The following is a 19,907-nucleotide window of genomic DNA, read 5'->3' on the forward strand; positions in this document are numbered from 1 at the left end:
ACACACACACACACACACACACACACACACACACACACACACACACACTTGTGCACACACGCATGCACACACACACACACAGTAAAAAGTACTCGCCGAGCGAAAATCTAGGAATGTTTTACGTTTTCTAGCAAATGCTGAGTTAGTGACCCTTATTTTATCGCGGCTGGCACCACACAAAGTATTTTTATACTTAGTGTCTTTTTTTAGTTGTTTGTGTTTATGTAAATAATCCGTGGTATGATTAATTTTTTTCTTGTTTGTGATTTTGTTTTTACCTACTTATTTATTTGTGTCTTAAGTGTGAATATTTTTAATTATGTTATAATACCACTAATACCACTAAAAAGTAGCCAGTTTATTTTTCTGTGTTGTTTCTTTTTTCTTGTATGTCATTTGTAGTTCTGAACATAAATATATTTTCTTTCTTTCTTCTTTCTTGATGCAAATATAAATATTATAAAATGAAATCGTCACGCGTATTTATATCGCTAGATTCAAATTTTGATAAGCCAAAAATGTGACAAAATATCAAGCTGCAAAATAGCCAAGTTGTTTTCCGTTAAATACTAAAATTACTGCGTAAACTCGATAGCTCGACATTGCGCTTCTGAATAATTCGATTGCTCTGGAAGTTCACAAACAGGATGTTTTTACTCTTTTCCCAGAAATCAGGTTTGCTGTTCCCCATAACATTAAATATTAGATATAAAGAATGTGCTCCATTTTTAAATTAAGTTTAGAAAGTAGATCTTTCCAGATATTATTTTCACCCGCGTCGCTTTAGTGCAATGAAGCCTGGTAAGCAGTAACCTAAAACTCTCTCCTTGGCAACAACCTTGACAGGAAATCAGGTTATATATATATGGAAATTTATTTCTAAGCAATTTCTACGAGGCTCTTTGCTCAATACAGTACGGTTTACATCATCGATCCAGATACTTTAGATAATTTCCAGTAACTATTTCATACATGGTTCAGCTATTCAATATAAATAAATTAATAAAGTAGCAGAAATTAAGATATTTTAAATTGGTTCACATAGTCAGGTCAACATATGATAACCTTCTTATATTTGTATACCTTCCAGAGCGCTTAGATTAAGTTTCTTTGTTTCTTCAGGCATTAGAACCGTAGCAAGAGAAATCCCTGTGACTGAAACTTTCTCGCTAACCCAACTGGAAACAATGTTGAAAGATGTCAGACCTACAGCTCTCTTTATTACCCATGGGGACTCCTCGACAGGCAGCGTGCAAAACCTTGAAGGAGTTGGAAAACTATGTCACAGGTGCGTTCTTACAAAGCTGCATTGTGCAATATATTTGGCTCATCTACATATTTAAGTAGTTATTAAAGGGTTCGCCCAGAGAAATACTGCCACCTTACCTATTTCTGCCGCCAAGCAGTAATGTCAGCATTACTGTGTTCCGCTTTTGAAGGATAAGGGTGCTGGTGAAATTACAGGCACACGGGAATTGTCAACTTATGTCTCAGGCTGACGGGCGCAATGGTAGTGCCCCTCAGATCTTTGCGATTTAAAGCTCTGAGTGGCACTGCAACTGTTATGGACAGACGTGTAGCTTACCATCAGGCGCACGACTTGTTCGTAAAACTCAAGTGGACTGTTAATCTCCATACTACATTATAATCGTAACTCCGAAAAAGGTCAAGATCCCATCTTATATCCGCATAGTAGTTTATATATATTATATGGATAATGGCCGTGGATATCAATAATTCCTCTTTAATGTATTTTTTCTTTTTTAATAAATAACGCACACACTCATAGCCCCGCACTAGGGAAACCCTGTATCGCGGGTGCCATGGACACAGTCATGGGTAGACAACCACAAATGACACCCAAATATAAATATTTCTCCCGGCCCGGGAATCGATCCCAGGACCTCTGCATGGCAGTCCAGTATGGCAACCGTTCGGCCACAGAGGCAGTTGACGAAATTTGATGTTGATGAATAATAATAAGTAATATTATAGGGGTTAAAGTATGAAATTGCCGTTTTATTGCAATAGGTTCTTTGAATTTTCATAGAATCTTCATGGTTTGAGGTTTTCGAATGAAAATTTTTTCAAATGGTTTCTGTGATTTTTTTTTTTTTAAATTTGAAACATTTGAATATCGACTTTCAGTTGTTTTTGTTATTCAATTTAGACAAGAAAGATGGATACTGCGAAAATTCGAGTGATTTTTGAATACGAGTTCCGACGCGGAACTAACGCGGCAGAAACAGCCCGCAATATCAATGCTGCGTTTGGAGAGGGGTCTACTAATGAACGCACCGTGCGATTTTGGTTTAAACGCTTTCGTGATGAAAATTTCGACTTAAAGAACGAGTCACGAGGAAGACCGCCCACACAGGTGAATAACGATGAATTAAGAGAGATAGTGGAAGCCGATCCTAGTCAAACTACCCAGGAATTAGCGGCATGGTTTAACGTTACCTTACCCACAATATTGACTCACTTGCGTCAAATCAATAAAATAAAAAAATACGAAAAATGGGTGCCTCATGATTTGACTGATCTGCAGAAAGAAACGCGTGTTGAAACTTGTGTTGCCTTGTTGAACCGGTACAGAAATGAAGGAATATTGGATCGAATTGTAACATGTGATGAAAAGTGGATTCTTTATGATAACCGGAAAAGAAAAATGCAATGGCTGACCCCAGGTCAAATGCCACAACAGTGTCCTAAAGCAAAACTTACCAATAAAAAGGTAATGGTAACTGTTTGGTGGTCTCAGCATGGTGTTATTCACTATAGTTTTCTCCGATCTGGTCAAGCAATAACGGCAGATGTCTATTGTGCCGAACTACGGACCATGTTGACAAAACTAGCAGTAAAACAGCCCCGACTCATGAATCGATCTTCACCATTATTGCTCCACGACAACGCGAGACTTCACACAGCACGAGAAACCATTTTGACCCTTCAGGAACTGCAGTTAGAAACCATTCGTCATCCTCCATATTCACCAGACCTTGCTCCAACGGACTACCATTTTTTTCGTGATTTGGACAATTATCTACGTGACAAGAAGTTTTCTTCCCAGGAGGCAGTACAAAATGCTTTCACACAGTTTGTGCAGTCTAGATCGTCGGAGTTCTATCGCAAAGGCATTAATAACCTTCCCATTAGATGGCAGCAATGTATAGATAATAATGGCAACTATTTTGATTAAATAAATTTGTTAAAAATTTAAAAAATAAACAATTTAGATTTTCAGTACAAATCGGCAATTTCATACTTTAACCCCTATTATTAACCATGACCTAATATTATTTTTGAACTTTGACAAATATGCATATTAATAGATGGCATTGTGTGTTACAAACTAATTTGTAAATTAATACTTGTTAAAATGAGTCGATGGCGCTATTCCTAAACAAAATAACAGAATAGCCAGGAGTATCCATAAAAATCGCTGCAATAAGCGCTATCTAATTGATTTTATTGTTGTCACTAGAAATTAGAGTAGTTTTGATAAATTGCAGCTAATCAATGTAAAACACATTCTTTTTTTTTTCTTTTCAAAAATACTCGTAGCTATTAGTACTCATCGTGAACTCTGTATCAATTGATATTAAATACTCGGTGTATTTAATATCAATTGTAGTATTACGCTATTTAGTATCGCGATTAGCAGTCCTCTTAGTTATGGTCAATGGTAGTATACAATCCACGTAAAAATTCTACACGGTTAAAGTCGCAGGCAGCACCTTGTCACTTATATGTCTCTATTATATTCATTTATTAATATATATTTTCATTATAATGTAACTGGGCGTTTACGTAATCACAGGAATAATATTGTCTGGGTCTTAATCACTTCACGTATTATGTAGATTTTGGTGGGATTGGTAAGGTTAGAGTAAGGTTGCATACGTGCATGTGTGTGTGTGTGTGTCCGTGTATGTGTGTAACTTTCAGTCCTGCAGCATAATTAAATAATTAGACCGTTCAAGTTAGACGCTTATGATGGAGCAATGCAGCAGTGGCGCAAATGTGGCGCGGCAGCCGCGCATTACGTCTTATTTCACTAATTATTACTGCAAAAGTGGCGCGCGCGTGTCACGATAGTAGCACTACGACTACGCTTCTAGATAATGTATAAAAATTAGTAGTGGCACAGCTGCCGCGCCAAAAACGCGTCTGATTTGAAGGCGCCCTAAGTGCGTTACTGTCACAGAGGCCCTTAAAAAATCGAGAAGAGACGTTTATGTTGATCTATTTCTTTTATTACGGTCGTCGATCTCTTTCGTTGAACTGCAATGTACAGTTCAAATTTACATCATGATATCTGTATCAGTCTGATTTTACCCTTAATAAAATAATGGTAAATTCTTAGAATAATAACGCATAGAATGATAGTTTCATATCAAACGAACTGTCACAACTGAGGCAAAAATCAAATTCATGTAGGCTAGTTTTAGTAGTAGGTTAATTTTCGGTTTTAGTGAATATTTATATAAAAATACAAGTTGAAACGCGTTACTTCCTTGTGGAATGTGATGTTAGTATCTATTTTATGTTTGTCTGATGTATTTTTACACTTATTTACCGCACATTTCGTCATTGTTAGCCAAAATTCTTGATCTGTTCGCGGTGCAAGTTGACCTTGAGCACTGAAGGCCCGCCCGCTCGTGTAGGCCCATTGGGCGCGCTTCAATTTGCCTCACTTAGCGTGTGCGGACTAGGTTTCTATGCGTTATTATTCTAAGGGTAAATTATTTAAAACAATGATAAATAAAAAAAGTAAAATAATGGTAAATTATAATTATATATTACCATTTTACATTTTTTAAAGAAATCGTTAAACTTTATTACATTTTCAAATTATAAACTTGTAACGGTAAAATATGAAACTCCAAAGAAAGCATGGCTCCCTTTTTAAAAAAAAATGGCAATGACAATAGCCATCCAGGACCCTCTTTTACCCGGAAACGCCCGCAATTCGATTTATCGTTGCAGACTCACGTTTGTTTAAAGTTTAAAAACGTTACAATTGGCAAAAAATTGCTATGCGTCAAAACATGTTTGATTCTGACAAATAAAGATACGCCAAAATGATTTAGTAAGAAATTATGAGAAAATTCATTAAAAAATTGTTAGCTTCTGTGCTTTAATATACGTGAGATAAAGGTATTGAGTTAAAACTGAAAGGGGTCACGCACAACCCATTGAAATCGTCCGGTCTGAATGACAAAGCTGCCTCTAGCCCCTCAGGAAGATTTACTCACTTAACTAGACTGAGTTTGCAATGACACTTTATTAAGCGACTTCAAAAAAGAAAGTTCTCAATTCTACTATATTATATCGAGTTCCTAGGTTTTGGCGATTGTTAAATGGAATGTCACACAGGAAATTTAAATCGCGTATATTTGTTTTTTCAAACAATCAACATTTCGGGCCCTTTACAGGTCCCATGATCACATCAACCGTGCAGTCAACCGTGACCATGGAACCTGTAAAAAAAATATACGTGATATAAATCCGAAAAAATAGTTTAAACTGTATAATTTTTTTCGCGTATGTTACTCCATTTTTTTCTATTTATCATGTGACCCGCAATTTCCTCCAGTCTACTCCATGATTTTCCTAGTCTACCGATTTCGATCCATCCTAGCTATGTGTCCTGCCCATGTCCATTTCATTTTATCAATTTCATATACAACTTCCACAACCTTGATTATCCGACAAATACTCTTAGAAAGTACCTATCCTTAAGATCACAAGTGTCTTGCCACCCATGAGAAACAAGCTCTAAATTTCCTATGCTCTTGTAATTGCGCTGGCTCTCCCTACACTTCAATAAGGAACAAAGCAATACCACTTTGCGACGGAATAATAGTAGACCGGTAATATTTACAAAGACAAGTTCTGCATAGATAACACCTACCGCCTTTAAAGAGATGTTAATCTAAGTTAAAATAAATAACATATTGATAAAGAACGAACTTATCATACCTAACTTACGGTTACGGTTTCAATTCATTCATTCATTCATTGCATTTAAGTCAAATTTGGCACTATTTAAAAGTTATTTTGCGATTTTCGGTAAATCAAATTATTAAAATGATTAAAATTCCATTTAAAAATTGCAATAACATTCATTTCAATAATTTATCAACAATACTTTAAAGATTGGGAACTCGAACTAAAATTTTCAAAAAACGCTGAATAGTATTTATTTATTGACAACAGGCTATATTATGGCCTTTAAAGATAACAAATAATTATGAAACTGAGAATATTATTATAAAACTTAAACGAAATATCTTAAAAATGTAACAAAATCTAAAAAAGTTAGTCACGGAGTAACTTTTTTTGAATTGCTTACTTTTACAGACGAGATCGCAATTTGCATGGCAAATGGCACGTCATGACACGATTTTGCTATGAAAGAAAAGGTGAACGGATTTCGAATGGGGAACGTAAACTGCATGGACTGTGAATTGTTTTTGTGGGGTCATAGTACGAATTTGACAGGCAATCTAACTTACAGGCTTAAATAGGATTGCTCTAAGAGCTTATAGTAGGCCCCCTGCTCTAAGAGCTCACAGTAGGCCCCCAGAAATATTCTCGAGTGAAAGAGCTAACGAATAAGTTACCTACCAACGTCGAATAAGTTTTCTGTGCCATTAGCAAATTCAACATTCCTATAAATCCCCATTCCTTCATCCTATTGGAGATTCAATCTCATATTATCGTCGAGGAGATTTACCAGAACCGATCCAATTAAAATTGATGGGTTGCTAGTCGTTATCGAAAAGAAATCTTCATTTTCATACAACGTTTGCACTAAAACGATTTCCACGGAACTTCTTACCGCATTGGACTAAAAAGGAAGCGAACTTGAGCAGAAAAACTATTTGATTTCCCGACGACTGGGACACGGGAAACCGAACAATTTAATTACATTTGCTATCTCTCTTCTACGCTTTGGTTGCAGCGTCTTGGAACACCTATATAGAGAATTCTTTTAATTGCATTCCGCGAAGGAGTCTGCAATTACCATGCAGCGGAAATTACCAACTGAGGCAAAAGTTGAGATAAAACCGTAATGTCCCGACTAAGTTTTCTAAATAAATTTGTGTTTCAGGATGCTCTTTATGCAGTGAGGAAATTGCGTTCGAGTTGCTCGTTTGTTCTCTTAGCGTTTATTTAATTTTATGATGCGAATTCATATAGACAATTGTTAACGTTTTGTGTGTGCAAATTTACAATTTAGCTATGAGTTTCATGTTACAGTCGCTTAAGTACAGGCACAGACACATTCACATCCTTCATTGTTCCACTTTATTCTAATACTTCACTTCGCCTTACTTACCTTTAGAAATAGTAGAGCTCCTTGGGAAAGAGTTCGTCTGGAGAAATAATGCCATCTTACCTATTTCTGCCTGCTTGGCATAATGTGAGCGTTTAGCATATGTGTTACACGCAAATAAGTGTCTCAGGGCGACGGGCGCTGTGGCAGTGCCCTTCAAATCTTTTCGATTTAAATCTCTGACTGGCACTGGAACTGCATGACTTGTTCGTCCCGTCACTTGGGGACACACACACAAAAAATTAAAAAATGCATTCACATATACTATGCCGTCCCATTCGCTCATCTGATACCCCATAATAAACATTCCTATCATATCTCATACTGTTATACTACCAACATACTACCGGCTGCACAATTCTTTCGTAATTATTCGACGTGTCCTTGGCCTCGATCCTTTGAAACGACAGATCAAGGAACACTTCCTCAACTCCTAACTTTATTCTGTTTTCTCTTGTCCCTTAATTTATTTCAGTTTTTATCAAGTTCTTGGGTTTTCGCGAATGTTACACATAGGGAATGAAACTAATTTTTTTCGGGCCACTTACAGCTCCCATGGTCACGGCTGAGTCCATGGGACCTGTAAAGGGCCTGAAACATCATTGGGTTGTGTGGTTGTTATAAAACAAATGTACTTGTTTCAGATCCTTAAAAAATAGTTTCATTTTTTATTTCTGTGTTATCATATATATACAATTGCATTATTTACTATACCATTATTATATACGTTTACATATAAATATAAGCTGTGCTGATACTTCCACAAACTTAATTGTCAAATGTAACGAATGTATATATATATATATATAACGTAAATATTGGCGATGTACGCTTAAACCAAAATTGGTTTTTGTGACACTAGATCTCCAATTATACAAAAGTTAGTTATGTTTTAAACAAAGTATAAAAAATGTTTACAAAAAATAGTAATCAATGTCTAGTATACTTATTAGTGATACATTTTATAGAAGATATAACTTGATTATGGAAAAATTCCCACTTACCAATGAGACCGAGACTTATACATTAAATACTTTTCTTACATTACTATTATGTGCAGTCATTGTAATTTTTTAACTGCCTCTGTGGACAAACGCTTACAATGCTGAACTGTCACGCAGAGGTCCCAGGTTCGACCCCCAGGACGGGAGAAGTATTTGTATGGCTTACATTTATTACTCTCGTGAGTTTGGGTGTAAATTGTGGTTGTCTTTGTGTGAATCCATGGCATCCGCGATACAGGATTTATCTATTGCGGGACTATAAGTGTGTGTTACTGTCTAATATTGCTTTTTTTATGTGCAATGAAGAATATTATTCATTTATTTTAACTCGCTACCTCCTTAAAGATATAATGTGCTCAGCCATTAAACCACCGGAGACGTCATAAAAACAACTTGTTCGTGTTCCTTCCCAGATATGGAGCTCTGCTTCTAGTGGACACAGTGGTGTCCATAGCAGGAATCCCATTCTTCATGGATGAGTGGGAAGTAGACGCAGTCTACTGTTCTACGCAAAAGGCTCTTTCCGGACCAGCTGGAATTTCGCCTGTCGCTTTCAGTCCAAGAGCTGAGTAAGTACCTTTATACGAATTTACTAAACTTAGTAAATATCTTTAAAAAAAAAGTTTATTGAGTTACACAACTTTAATAGAGCTATTTTACGAGATCTTTATATAATTATATTCCCGCGAATTATTATTATAATGTGTTAATCCTAAATCTTAGCTTTCATTTAATTAAAATTGACAATAATAATAATTCTTACTTTTCAGGGCTAAAATTACCAATCGAACGCACAAACCTTCTTTCTACTTCGACATAAAGATGCTAGCGGACCAATGGAGTTGCTATGGACAAAGAAAGTTCGTATCTAAACTTTCATTTAAACACAGAATACGTAGATAGTTAGCCTAAATATAGTCCCACTGTCGGGCACAGGCGTCCTCTCGCGATCGATCTACACACCCTGGCACCGCCTCGCTACCTCGCACATCTCTGGTGGAAAAGCAGCCTTTAGCTACAACGGCTTTTTTTAGAATACGTACATGACTATAATTCAACCACAGAAATGTAAATCAAAAAGACTACTGGCAACCGTTGGTATAATATAAAAAAATAGGGGAAGTTACTAAAGTAAAATCTACACAATGACGTCACAGTTAATATGTGGTGACAATAATACAGCGTAGACGACAAGGAAGTGACGCTAGACGAAGAGAGAGGCGAGTCCACAGACATTACGGTCGGGTTTATCGTATATAACATAAATGAGACTGGTTATTTTTAAATTTTAAATAGACTAAATTTGTGTCTTGACGTCAATATTCCTTAAGGTGATATATTTAGATGTATAACATGATTCATTCGGGTTTCTTGTTGAAGAAAGTTGTACTTTAAAATTGGCGCGTTAAAATTTGACTTTTATAGATTTTATATACTAATAAAACCGTTGAGCTTAAAGATATTAAACTAGATTTGACTCTTGTTATCAATGTACTTAATAATGTATACTATAACTTATTAGTTGAAAAAAGTTGTGCTTTAAAATTCTCGTGGTTTAAATGTCATAAATTGAAGGGTATATTCATTTGTCATAATTTCCATTTATAAAACAAAACTAAACAAACCTCCACAGGTACCACCACACTGTAAGTCCACCACTCGTCTGGGCGCTTCGGGCCTGCCTACAAGAATTATCCAAAGAGACTCTCCCAAAGGCCTGGGATCGTCATGCTGCCACAACTGCACATTTCCACAAACGCCTTAGGGAATATGGATTCAATTTCCTAATACCGAAGCCAGAAGACCGACTTGTCACTGTGACGACTGTCACTCTGCCTGCTGGATACGATTATATTGAGTTCACCAAGTACATGAGAGCTAAGTAAGTTTTTATGTTCTCAATTATCTTTCTTTTATAAGTACTGACTTTTGCTCAGAACTTCATTTGCATTACATATAGAACGTTTCAGTTTCATGATGTGAAATTCGACTTTGAAAGTAAGATCTACTGTAGCCACGTTGAGACGACAGACGCTGGTTCGAGTTCAATTGTATTTTGTATTGAGTCCGGTGCGATGCACGCTCAGATTCGGACGTGCTCACACAGTAAGAATTATATTAATTCGCGATCCGCGCGGTAATGACCGCTACGCGTAATTGACTATGGGTTCCCAACAACTCATAGCCAATGAACTGCTGGCGTTCATACAACACGCCATCGACACTATGGACGAGGTCAGCATCATGCAGATCTGCAAATCAAACTTTAAAGAAGATGAGATTTGCAGTGGCAAGGCGCTGCTTTTCCGTGTGCTTGGCAAGGCCGAGCAGATGCCATCTCGCCGGAGGGATGGAGGAACGAAGAGCATCCAGGACATTATAACGATGTTAAAGGAAACCGACCCAGACGACGTGCCTGCTTTCGTGGCAAAGGAGCTGCACAAGCAGCCCCCTGTCACGTTCGACCATGTCGATGTCACTAGGCTGCTTAAGGACATCACATCCCTGAAAGCAAGTCTGGCCGAAGTTCAATGTAAATTGGAGGCTTCGGATAACACCATCTGTGAGTTACGTGCCCAAGTTGTATTACTGAGTAGTGCAACTTCGGTAAGTAGGTCACCCGAGGCCTGTAACGTGAATACTCGTCGCGGGGCACATAATGCATCTATCGGCAGTTTTGAGTCGGCCCATACGGATGCGTCACCGACCGCTGTCGCTGAGCGCGATTCCCCGCGCCCCGCCCCTCGATTGTCCGCTCCGGCGGAGACGTCACGCGTAAACACGTTGACCCCTCCACGTGATTACGCCGCTGTCGCAGCTGTTAACCGACCCGTTGCTCCACAACCACAAGCCAGGCAGCTATCAACGAAGGGGATGAAAAAACCTCGTGTACCTGTCTCTGAAGTTGCAAAACCACAGAGGCAGACGGACCGGTGCGACGATGACGGCTTCACAAAGGTGGAGAAGAAGAAGAGGAAGCCCACCAGCCGTAACCTGTGCGGCACTGCACCGACAGGGTCCAACTTTTTGCTGCGTCCGGCAATCCCGACAACGCTGCTGTACCTGTCACGCCTGCATTACTCCACGAAGTCTGAGGAGATAGTGGAGTACATCAGGTTGAAATCCAAATACACCCTGAGGGTCGAGCGGTTGGAGTCTCGCCACTACGTGAACTTTAATTCGTTTGTGGTGAGAGTGCCGACCGAACATCTGTCGACCTTCATGAAGGAGGAGTTCTGGCCGAAGGGTGTCCTATACCGGCGATTCCGTGGCCGGTTGCCTGACACCAGATGGCGCCACACGTCGCCGACAACCTAAATACGTGTTAAATTAGTAATTAGTGTTATTTTATATTGTTATGTATGTTAGTCTGTAAGGTATGTATCTATGGGTCTCAGTAACCTGAATATAAATAAATAAAGAAAAAAGAAATAAAGAAATTGTATCGATTTTTTTTTGTTATTCGATCTTTGTTTCAATAATAATTTGAAAACACTAGTTAAAACAAATAACATTTGTTCTACAACTTTTCGAATTCTCTCAAATGTTTCACAATCCCGAAACTCCACATTAACTTAAAATTGTCATTCCACCTTTTTTTATAATATTAAGTGATGGGATGAACAAGTCGTGCACCTGATGATAAGCTACACGCCATAACAGTTGTAGTCCACTCAGAGCTTTAAATCGCAAAGATCTAAGCGACACTGCCCCTGCGCCAGTGACCCTGAGACATAGTTGACAAGTTCCATGTGCCTATAATTTTACCAGCACCCATACCCTTCTAAACCGGAACGCAGTAATGCTGACATTACTGCTTGGCGACAGAAATAAGTAAGGTGCCAGTACTATCCTGGACGAACTCTTTTACAGGGAGCTCTACTGCTACTAAACCCACCTGTACCTGTATCTGCCTGTAACTAAGTAAATGTTTTACAGACACAACATCTTGATATTCCCGGGTCTAGGCCCAACAGTAGGCAAGGCTCTTCGCATTGGAATCATGGGCATAAACTCAACCATCCAGGTCGCCGACGCCGTCGTTGATGCCATGGTCGACACCTTGAAGAATCTCAAAAAGTCTTCCATTTGAATGTACAAGAAACGATATAAAAAACTGTAACACTTATTTAAATACTTGTAAGTTACTTCAGAAACGATTGCGTTTGTATTGACTTTAGAAATCAATGTCCTTATTGTTTATACAATAAATTTATTAAAAATTCCTCGTAAGCTCATTTATCTTTTTTTTCATAATCTCACTGCAGGGCAAAACTTCGCTTAAAGTTTTGGACGTATCTCATCTCACCTTTTACCATATTAACTTGCCGTATCGAATGCACAAACTGTGCAATGTACACATAAAACAAACATGGCCGTCTGCGTTAATTTTTCGGAACAAACTCTCAACAAACACTGGACACAGTTTTAAGAATTAAGTATAACTTCGAATCAACTAAGAAATAAAGCTGCTGAACATTGACTGCTACACATAAACGTCTTCCATGAATTTATCGTCATATCAAGTATCGGTTTTGAAGACATATTTTGTATATACAGGGTTCTTTGTAAAATACTAACATCGAAGGACTATTATCACTAACAAAAATAATAAATTTACCAAAACTTTAAAGTCTTGGTTCTAGTATCTGACGCTTTTTAGATATGTATTTCGTCGCCTTACTTTCTCGAACTCATATTTTAAAGCACAAAGTTACTGAAATGTAAAAAATAATTGTGTTATATGTATATATACACACACAATTTTGCAGGCTGATTTGACATTACATTTTCTTCATATTCCCACACTGGCCTTTACCTATTCTTAAAGTAATGCAGCAAATTAACCTCGTTGATAAGAAATTTAAGATAAGTAGAAAGTTTTGTCACCTCCTGAATAATCACTCCTTAAAGATACGAGTTTGAAAAAGTAAGGCATCATTTGGTAGTTGAAATGTGCAAGCGTCCTCCCCGAGACGACCCCCAACCCCGCTATCGCGTTTTGCATCAGATTTACGCTAACACTGTATTTTGTTACTGCACAGAGTTATCACATTTTAGAACGATCTATTTAAATATTATCATTTTTCTACGAAAATTAAAACTCATGAATTATTAAAAATCATGGAACAAAAGTTGTTGTTTATGATGTTAGTAATATATTATGTAGTCCTGTGAGGATGCTAGTATTTTACCAAAAACCCTGTAGAATGGTACGTACAAAAACCGACCTCAAAAGTTCGTGGAATTACATTTATTTGCCAAGTTTTATTGAAATCGGTTACCGGAATTCTCGAATCCGGATTCATCCCCTAGTTTGCCACCCTTAGAGAGCGAATATTTTCTTTAAATTTAAAAGGGACAAATCACACTAAAGAAATCTCAGTGTAGAAGGCGTTATCGGTCGATGACGATTATCTGCGGATAAGTTCGGTAAAAATCTTAAGATAACATTGGTTAAACAAGTTTTCGTACAACTTGCCGTCACCACGTGTTCAGTTGTTAACTCAGCCTCGGGTAATTCATAAAATTAAGGTTTAATTAATAAGCAGCGTAACTGAGTTCACAGGTAATTTATTTTAATATTTAAAACTGTAGACGGTTTACAAACTATTGACTGGATGCACCTAAATCCAAATTATGCAGTAACGGCCAACAATTATAAAATCGAAACAATTGATATGTTTACAAATTCCAAATATGACATGAAAATATCAACTTAAATAAATTCATCCCTTTTTAATAAGCCGAAAAACGGACCGGGAGACCTATTGTTTATAATAATTATTTATAAAATAGAAAACAATGCAATACAAGCGAGTTCATAGTATCTTTTTATGGCCATTAGTTATTATGTTATTCGCAAGCCATATGTGACTACTTTCCTATTGTTAGATTATACAAAAATATTAAAACCAAGATAACTCTTGCTTAATCGAATGATATTCTCATTATGTCAAAAAAACATAAAAATTATATAGCCAATATAACATGAAAAGTAACATTATAATACATTCTTCCTCACAATTTTGATGGACTAGAACCCACAACGAAGGTGAAAACTTTATTCACAATTTTTGGCAATGTCTCTCCGAATCGAAACGTGTTCAATATAATCTTGAAACACTTTTGAATATAGACTTAGTGTGACTGTATAAGCTTAGACCGCGCCTTGAATAGTAGCGTGCAGAGAGCAGATTCTGCTCGTACCCTTATCTGCCGTTGTCAACTCGTAAATGACAAAAAACCGCAAACAGAATTGGCTAAGTAGTGAGGCCCATTATCAACCAGTGTTTCGGGAAAGGCTGTTTGAAATTTATTGTTAATTTGTCTTCATGTATGTAAGTAGTAAGTATATAATTACACGGGCAATATTCAGGTTGGTTTTGTGTACCTAATTTCGATGGCATTTTTTATTATTTAAGTGTACATCTTGATGTTTCTGGCTACTACACTTGAATATTATATTTAATATCATATAATACACTTCATAATAATAAAATAAAGAAATATGAAGCAACACCACATTAAGTAGCTAAAGCACTTGTGTTATGGAAATCGGAAACAACGACGGTACCACAAACACCCAGACCCGAGACAATTTTTTTTTTAACTTTTTTGAATGCTAAGTGATGGGACGAAGAAGACGTCCGCCTGATGGTAAACGACACGCCTGTCTATAGCAGTTGCAGTGCCAAAGATCTGAGGTGCACTGCGTCTGCGCCCATCACTCTGAGACATAAGTTGAAAAGGCAACATGGGACAATGTAGGAAAGTTTGTTTTTTTCGACATTGACCCTGCGGGGAATCGAGCCCGGGACCTTAGAAATAGTGACACTTTGAAAACCAGTGTGCAAGCCATCCGACCACGGAGACCGTCAGTATAATATTGTAGAATATTGAAATAATAAAAATTAGCTTTGAAATCAGGTAGTGAAAGCTATCTTGAAAATTACCCACACACAGTTCTTCGATGGATAGCTCTTCTCTGCTACGCTTTAGTAATGCCTATGATAGAGCTGAGGGAAAATAAATATATCTTATATAAAATAAATCTCTCTTCCCGCGCTCTAAGTCGCGCCTAAGGCGCGGAATAGCTTAAACAATCAGACTAAATAAAAAGTTTTATTTAACAGACACACGTATCTCTCTACCTACATGGCATTCATTTCCATCACATCGAAACATTTGGACTAGCTTTCTTAATTACGTAACTATAAAGCCGACATCCTAGTAATTAAACAAAACTAGTCGCGTAATTCATATCAACTACGCTTACTCACAACGGTACAATCCGTTTCAGTATAAAATAGTATACAATGTTAAAATGTATGTGTTAACTAGAGCGAATATTACGAACTATTAATTATTTACAATTGAAGACAATTCTATTGCCCTCGGACTTACGTACCTACATAAATTCATTAACTACACGACAATACGCAGCTGATTATAAAGATGTTGGCAATATACCGATTGTTGTAGGTGTCAATGGCATTCAACAAAATATATCCTGAATAATCAACATCAAAACGCGATGTCCTAATTTGTTCTAACTTATTCAGGTATATATCCAATTGAATTTATATAGGGTTTATGTAGTTACTAAATAGATAAAAAACTAAAGCAAATGCACAAACAAGGCGATCAATACAAACGATATTTTGTGATGGTTCGACGTGATATCTAACATGCGGTGATCCCGAATCATATACATTAAAAGTCGTAAATAAATATGCACATAAAGGAAAATTAATAATTTATATTTACAATTAAGAATATATGGCACATCTTTAACGTTATCGACCGCGCTCGCTTACCGTTCCCATCCGAACGATCGAGCCTTACTTGACTAATACTAAACAATCGGTTGGATCCCCAATATCGCCTTTTAACCTGGTCTAAAATGTACTTGACAACTTAACAGAGAATGCTAATGAAACTTTAAAAAATTACTATAGGGTATATATTTATACATTCATTATTATGCTTTGAAAAAGAACAGTTCCAATTCAATATAGGTAGTCTCTGTTAACTTGGTATCAAAATTTATATAAATGCCAATTGTACGTTAGGATCGATATGGGGCAATGTTGGTTAATGTTCATATATAATGCGCGTATTACAATTTTCGGGACATCAAATAATACCAATTACAATACCGGTGGGTAAGTATATTCAACGCCGTACAATAATACACAATAATAAGCTGGCGCGGACTGAGTATAATATCGTTTTAATTTGTTCTAAAAAATTTTCTTTTTCTTTACTATTTAGTGCGCGTGGTATGAAACAGTAAATTGCTGATAATGTCACAGACAGTAGGGCTGGCACGACAGGGCACGACTTGCGCGAGTGCGACATAACATATAGAATAGTAGTATGTCGCGCTTCATGTCGCTCTGTCGCACGACGCGGCCTGTCGTGCTAGCCCGACAGGTTCGTTTAAATTTTATATAAAGTCGCAAGTCGCGCCAGCAGTAAAGCTACACCGTCGATCGACTCCGTCACCGCGCGGCCGACCGCCGCTCTCCACCGACTTAAACTAGACACATTCGAATCGCACGAGTACATAAAAATATATCAGTCTATAGAGCGAAGCGTTCACTCACTTAGCCTACGAGCAGTCTGGGGTAGACGCAAAGTAGGATCGGGAGCAGTAGACGCATAACATCGCAAACGCCTCACTCGAACATAGTGCTGTCGTGCAGTCTTACGCAGATTGGAAAGTTACCTGCGAGCCCGCGTAATTATGCACCGGACAAAGCAAGTCCGGGCTCTCTATAATACCGAATTGTTGAGTAACGCGGCTGAATAGTGCGTGTACTGCTCCCTCCGTACTGCGGTAAAGACGGGCGGTTCGGCGCGCCGCTCAGCTGGGCGGGTGCGTGTGCGGGTGCGCGCGCTGCCGGCGGTGGCGAGTGCACGCGCAGCACGCGTCGCCTCGCCGTCGGCGCACGCATGCTGCACGACCACAACGTTTCCGTACACATGTTACTTCTCCATCCTGAGAAACAACGTTACACTTAAGTTTTATTTGTTTTTATGAAACCAAGAGACGGGTAGAACAAGTCGTAAGCGACACGCCATATGACCAAAGTTGCAGTGCCCCTCAGAGCTTTAAATCGCTAGGATCTGAGGGGCACTGCCACTGAGCCCGACACCCTGAAACATTAATTAACAAGTCCCATGTGCCTATGATTTCACCAGCGCCCTTACCCTTCGAAACCGGAACATAGTAACGCTCATATTAACTGCTTGGCGACAGAAATAGGTAAAGTGGCAGTAGTCTAAGGTTACATTATCGTAGTTGTGAAGTCATGTCAGATTATAGATACGTGGGGATCAATCTCACCTTGCAGCGGCAGGTCACGCAGCGCTGCTCGCCATGCGAATGTATTGAAGGGTGGACTTCCTTCCCATTGGGCAATGGCCCGTCTGGGAATTTGCACCCTCCTTCGGCAAGAATCTCTTCAGCGGTTCGCGGCGCTGCTTGATCTTTTGGAGTTTCTTCTTCCGGCTTTTTCGATTTTACCTGCAAAATTAACTATTTGTAGCTTTTCCAGTGGATAACTTCCTCAATTCGTCTTAGAAGGCATTCCGGGTAAAAGGTACCGTATCATTTGAAGTAACACCCTTGCGTTTACATACATCAAAAGTGTCTAGGAATCCAGCACGTTTTTGCCAATTACTGATAATCAGGGTTTTGAATAAATTGTCTTTAACACCGATAGATTTTTTTGGTCAATTTTAGAATTTGAATTTCAAAGTGAAATTAACCAAAAAATATCCATGGGTTTTGAAGAAATTCATTAAAAAACTTGATTTTCTATAATTAGCAAAAACATGCATGATTCCTAGACACTTTGATGAGTGTATAAAATAATTACACAATGATGACAATTTAAGAGTCGATACTACCTTAGCTCGAATTAAATTTTTTCCCCTACTAATACGGTTCGTTTTGCTTGAATCGAGCGCCAGAGACACTGTCTTTATTTCAAAATTAATTTTTTTACAAACGAAATTAAAGCCATTTGAAAAATGTATATCGTATGCTATAACGTGTTCTATACAGTGCAGTTGATATAAACAAAAATCGTTGGTATATGTAAAGTACCTATTGAATACAGCAGTTTTTTGTAAAATTTCGAGGTAAGTTTGTTTTTCTATCATGAAAATTTTTAGGAATCATATTTTTATACCATCTAGTCATTGACTTACAATTATATGGACGTCGGGTCCGCGCTAAAAAGTGTCCGCACTTGTAAGGCGCTAAAATCGTATACAGAGCGCGTCACTCCGCTTTAGTCTTCATTTGTTCTACTGACAGCGCCATACTGCGATGACATTACAATTTAAATTTCGAATAGGTTGACTTGGAACATTTTTTTCGTGGTTTTTGTATTAGACCCGTCGTCGTCCATTTATTTGTAAGTCAATGCATCTAGTAATCAGTGTATCCTCAGTTTTGTTCAATATTTTTTCCAAAGTAATTGATTCAACACTTTCGCTATTATGCGGAATCAACCAAAGCCATTTAAGGTAGTATAGATCCTTAAGAAACTATACAGTGGAGATAGCCATAGAAAATATGAAAATGACGTCACTCTTCTGCCCCGAAACCTTCCTTAGTAAATATTATTTATAGTATTTCGATTGCATCTACTTCATATCGTATCTATGGCATACACTGTAATGCTTGCCATCGTGGTGAAAGGGTTTCCCAATCGGCGTAAGGTACTCGCCGATTGCTGCCCAGTTTTTACCAGACGTACAGGACAGGAATGTGTACTGTAGTCTAAGTTCTACTCTATGAGTAGAAGTACTGGCTGAATGAATTTAGATTTGTGTATTAGTTTAGAATGTATTTAAAAAAATTGGATAGAAAAAAGAAGAAAATCTTGGCAAGTCTAGACTAAGATTCCAAATTTAATACACGTTTGCAGTTATATTTTATGAATAATCGTCGTTTCTCTTATAAAAGTATCTCTCGCAAAGCTACCTGAGAGACGTTATGACCTATAAATGGTGGAGGCGAGCCTATAGTACGTCGTGGGAAGATTCTCCTTTCGTGCACCCCCAATTGGACAATATTGCTTCTGAACCTTCGCAACTAAATTCTAAAACCTATTTACAGGTGTCGTGAGCAAAATTGATAATATATCATTGGTCATAGTTTCTCAAATTGGTCCCTACCGCCCAAGTGGGCGCTGAAGAGTCCTAGGTTGCAATTGGCGGGAGTTGATGCTATCCAGGAGGTGTTACCGAATTTGAGAAAAAAAACCTGGATTATCTGTATGTATAAACTATACTACAAATATATTATTTTTTCCTTTTGATTTTATGTTAGTTTAAGTTAAGTTATTAACACAAAACTAACTTAAGATTTAAGTTAGTTTTGTGTACTTAAGATTTAAGTTAGTTTTGTGTTAATAAAAAATAAGTGTTTACAATTATTTTTTTTGTGTTGATGGGCATTGAAATTTTTTTATCTTGCCTAAGTGGGCGGTGAGACAAAAAGTTAGGAAACCTATGATACAGATTTATAATCCAAC

General features: G+C 37.6%; 2 protein-coding genes across 2 annotated transcripts in view; one reads left to right on the forward strand and one right to left on the reverse strand.

Annotated features, from left to right (window-relative positions):
- Positions 1-12,580, forward strand: part of LOC113235724 (serine--pyruvate aminotransferase, mitochondrial) — a 13,299-nt gene extending 719 nt beyond the window's left edge. The window contains exons 3-7 of the mRNA XM_026471594.1: positions 1,123-1,288; positions 8,763-8,918; positions 9,120-9,209; positions 9,983-10,231; positions 12,289-12,580. Coding sequence (XP_026327379.1) covers positions 1,123-1,288; positions 8,763-8,918; positions 9,120-9,209; positions 9,983-10,231; positions 12,289-12,442 — 815 coding nt within the window. The 3' untranslated portion in view covers positions 12,443-12,580. The remainder of the gene's footprint in view (positions 1-1,122; positions 1,289-8,762; positions 8,919-9,119; positions 9,210-9,982; positions 10,232-12,288) is intronic.
- A 2,428-nt stretch (positions 12,581-15,008) lies between these two features.
- Positions 15,009-19,907, reverse strand: part of LOC113235797 (dorsal-ventral patterning protein Sog) — a 118,303-nt gene continuing 113,404 nt past the window's right edge. The window contains exons 15-16 of the mRNA XM_026471702.1: positions 17,705-17,884; positions 15,009-17,356 (exon numbers count right to left, since the gene is read on the reverse strand). Coding sequence (XP_026327487.1) covers positions 17,222-17,356; positions 17,705-17,884 — 315 coding nt within the window. The 3' untranslated portion in view covers positions 15,009-17,221. The remainder of the gene's footprint in view (positions 17,357-17,704; positions 17,885-19,907) is intronic.

The sequence above is a fragment of the Hyposmocoma kahamanoa genome, unplaced genomic scaffold (assembly GCF_003589595.1).
Source record: "Hyposmocoma kahamanoa isolate Upper Pololo Valley unplaced genomic scaffold, ASM358959v1 88, whole genome shotgun sequence".
Lineage (NCBI taxonomy): Eukaryota > Metazoa > Arthropoda > Insecta > Lepidoptera > Cosmopterigidae > Hyposmocoma > Hyposmocoma kahamanoa.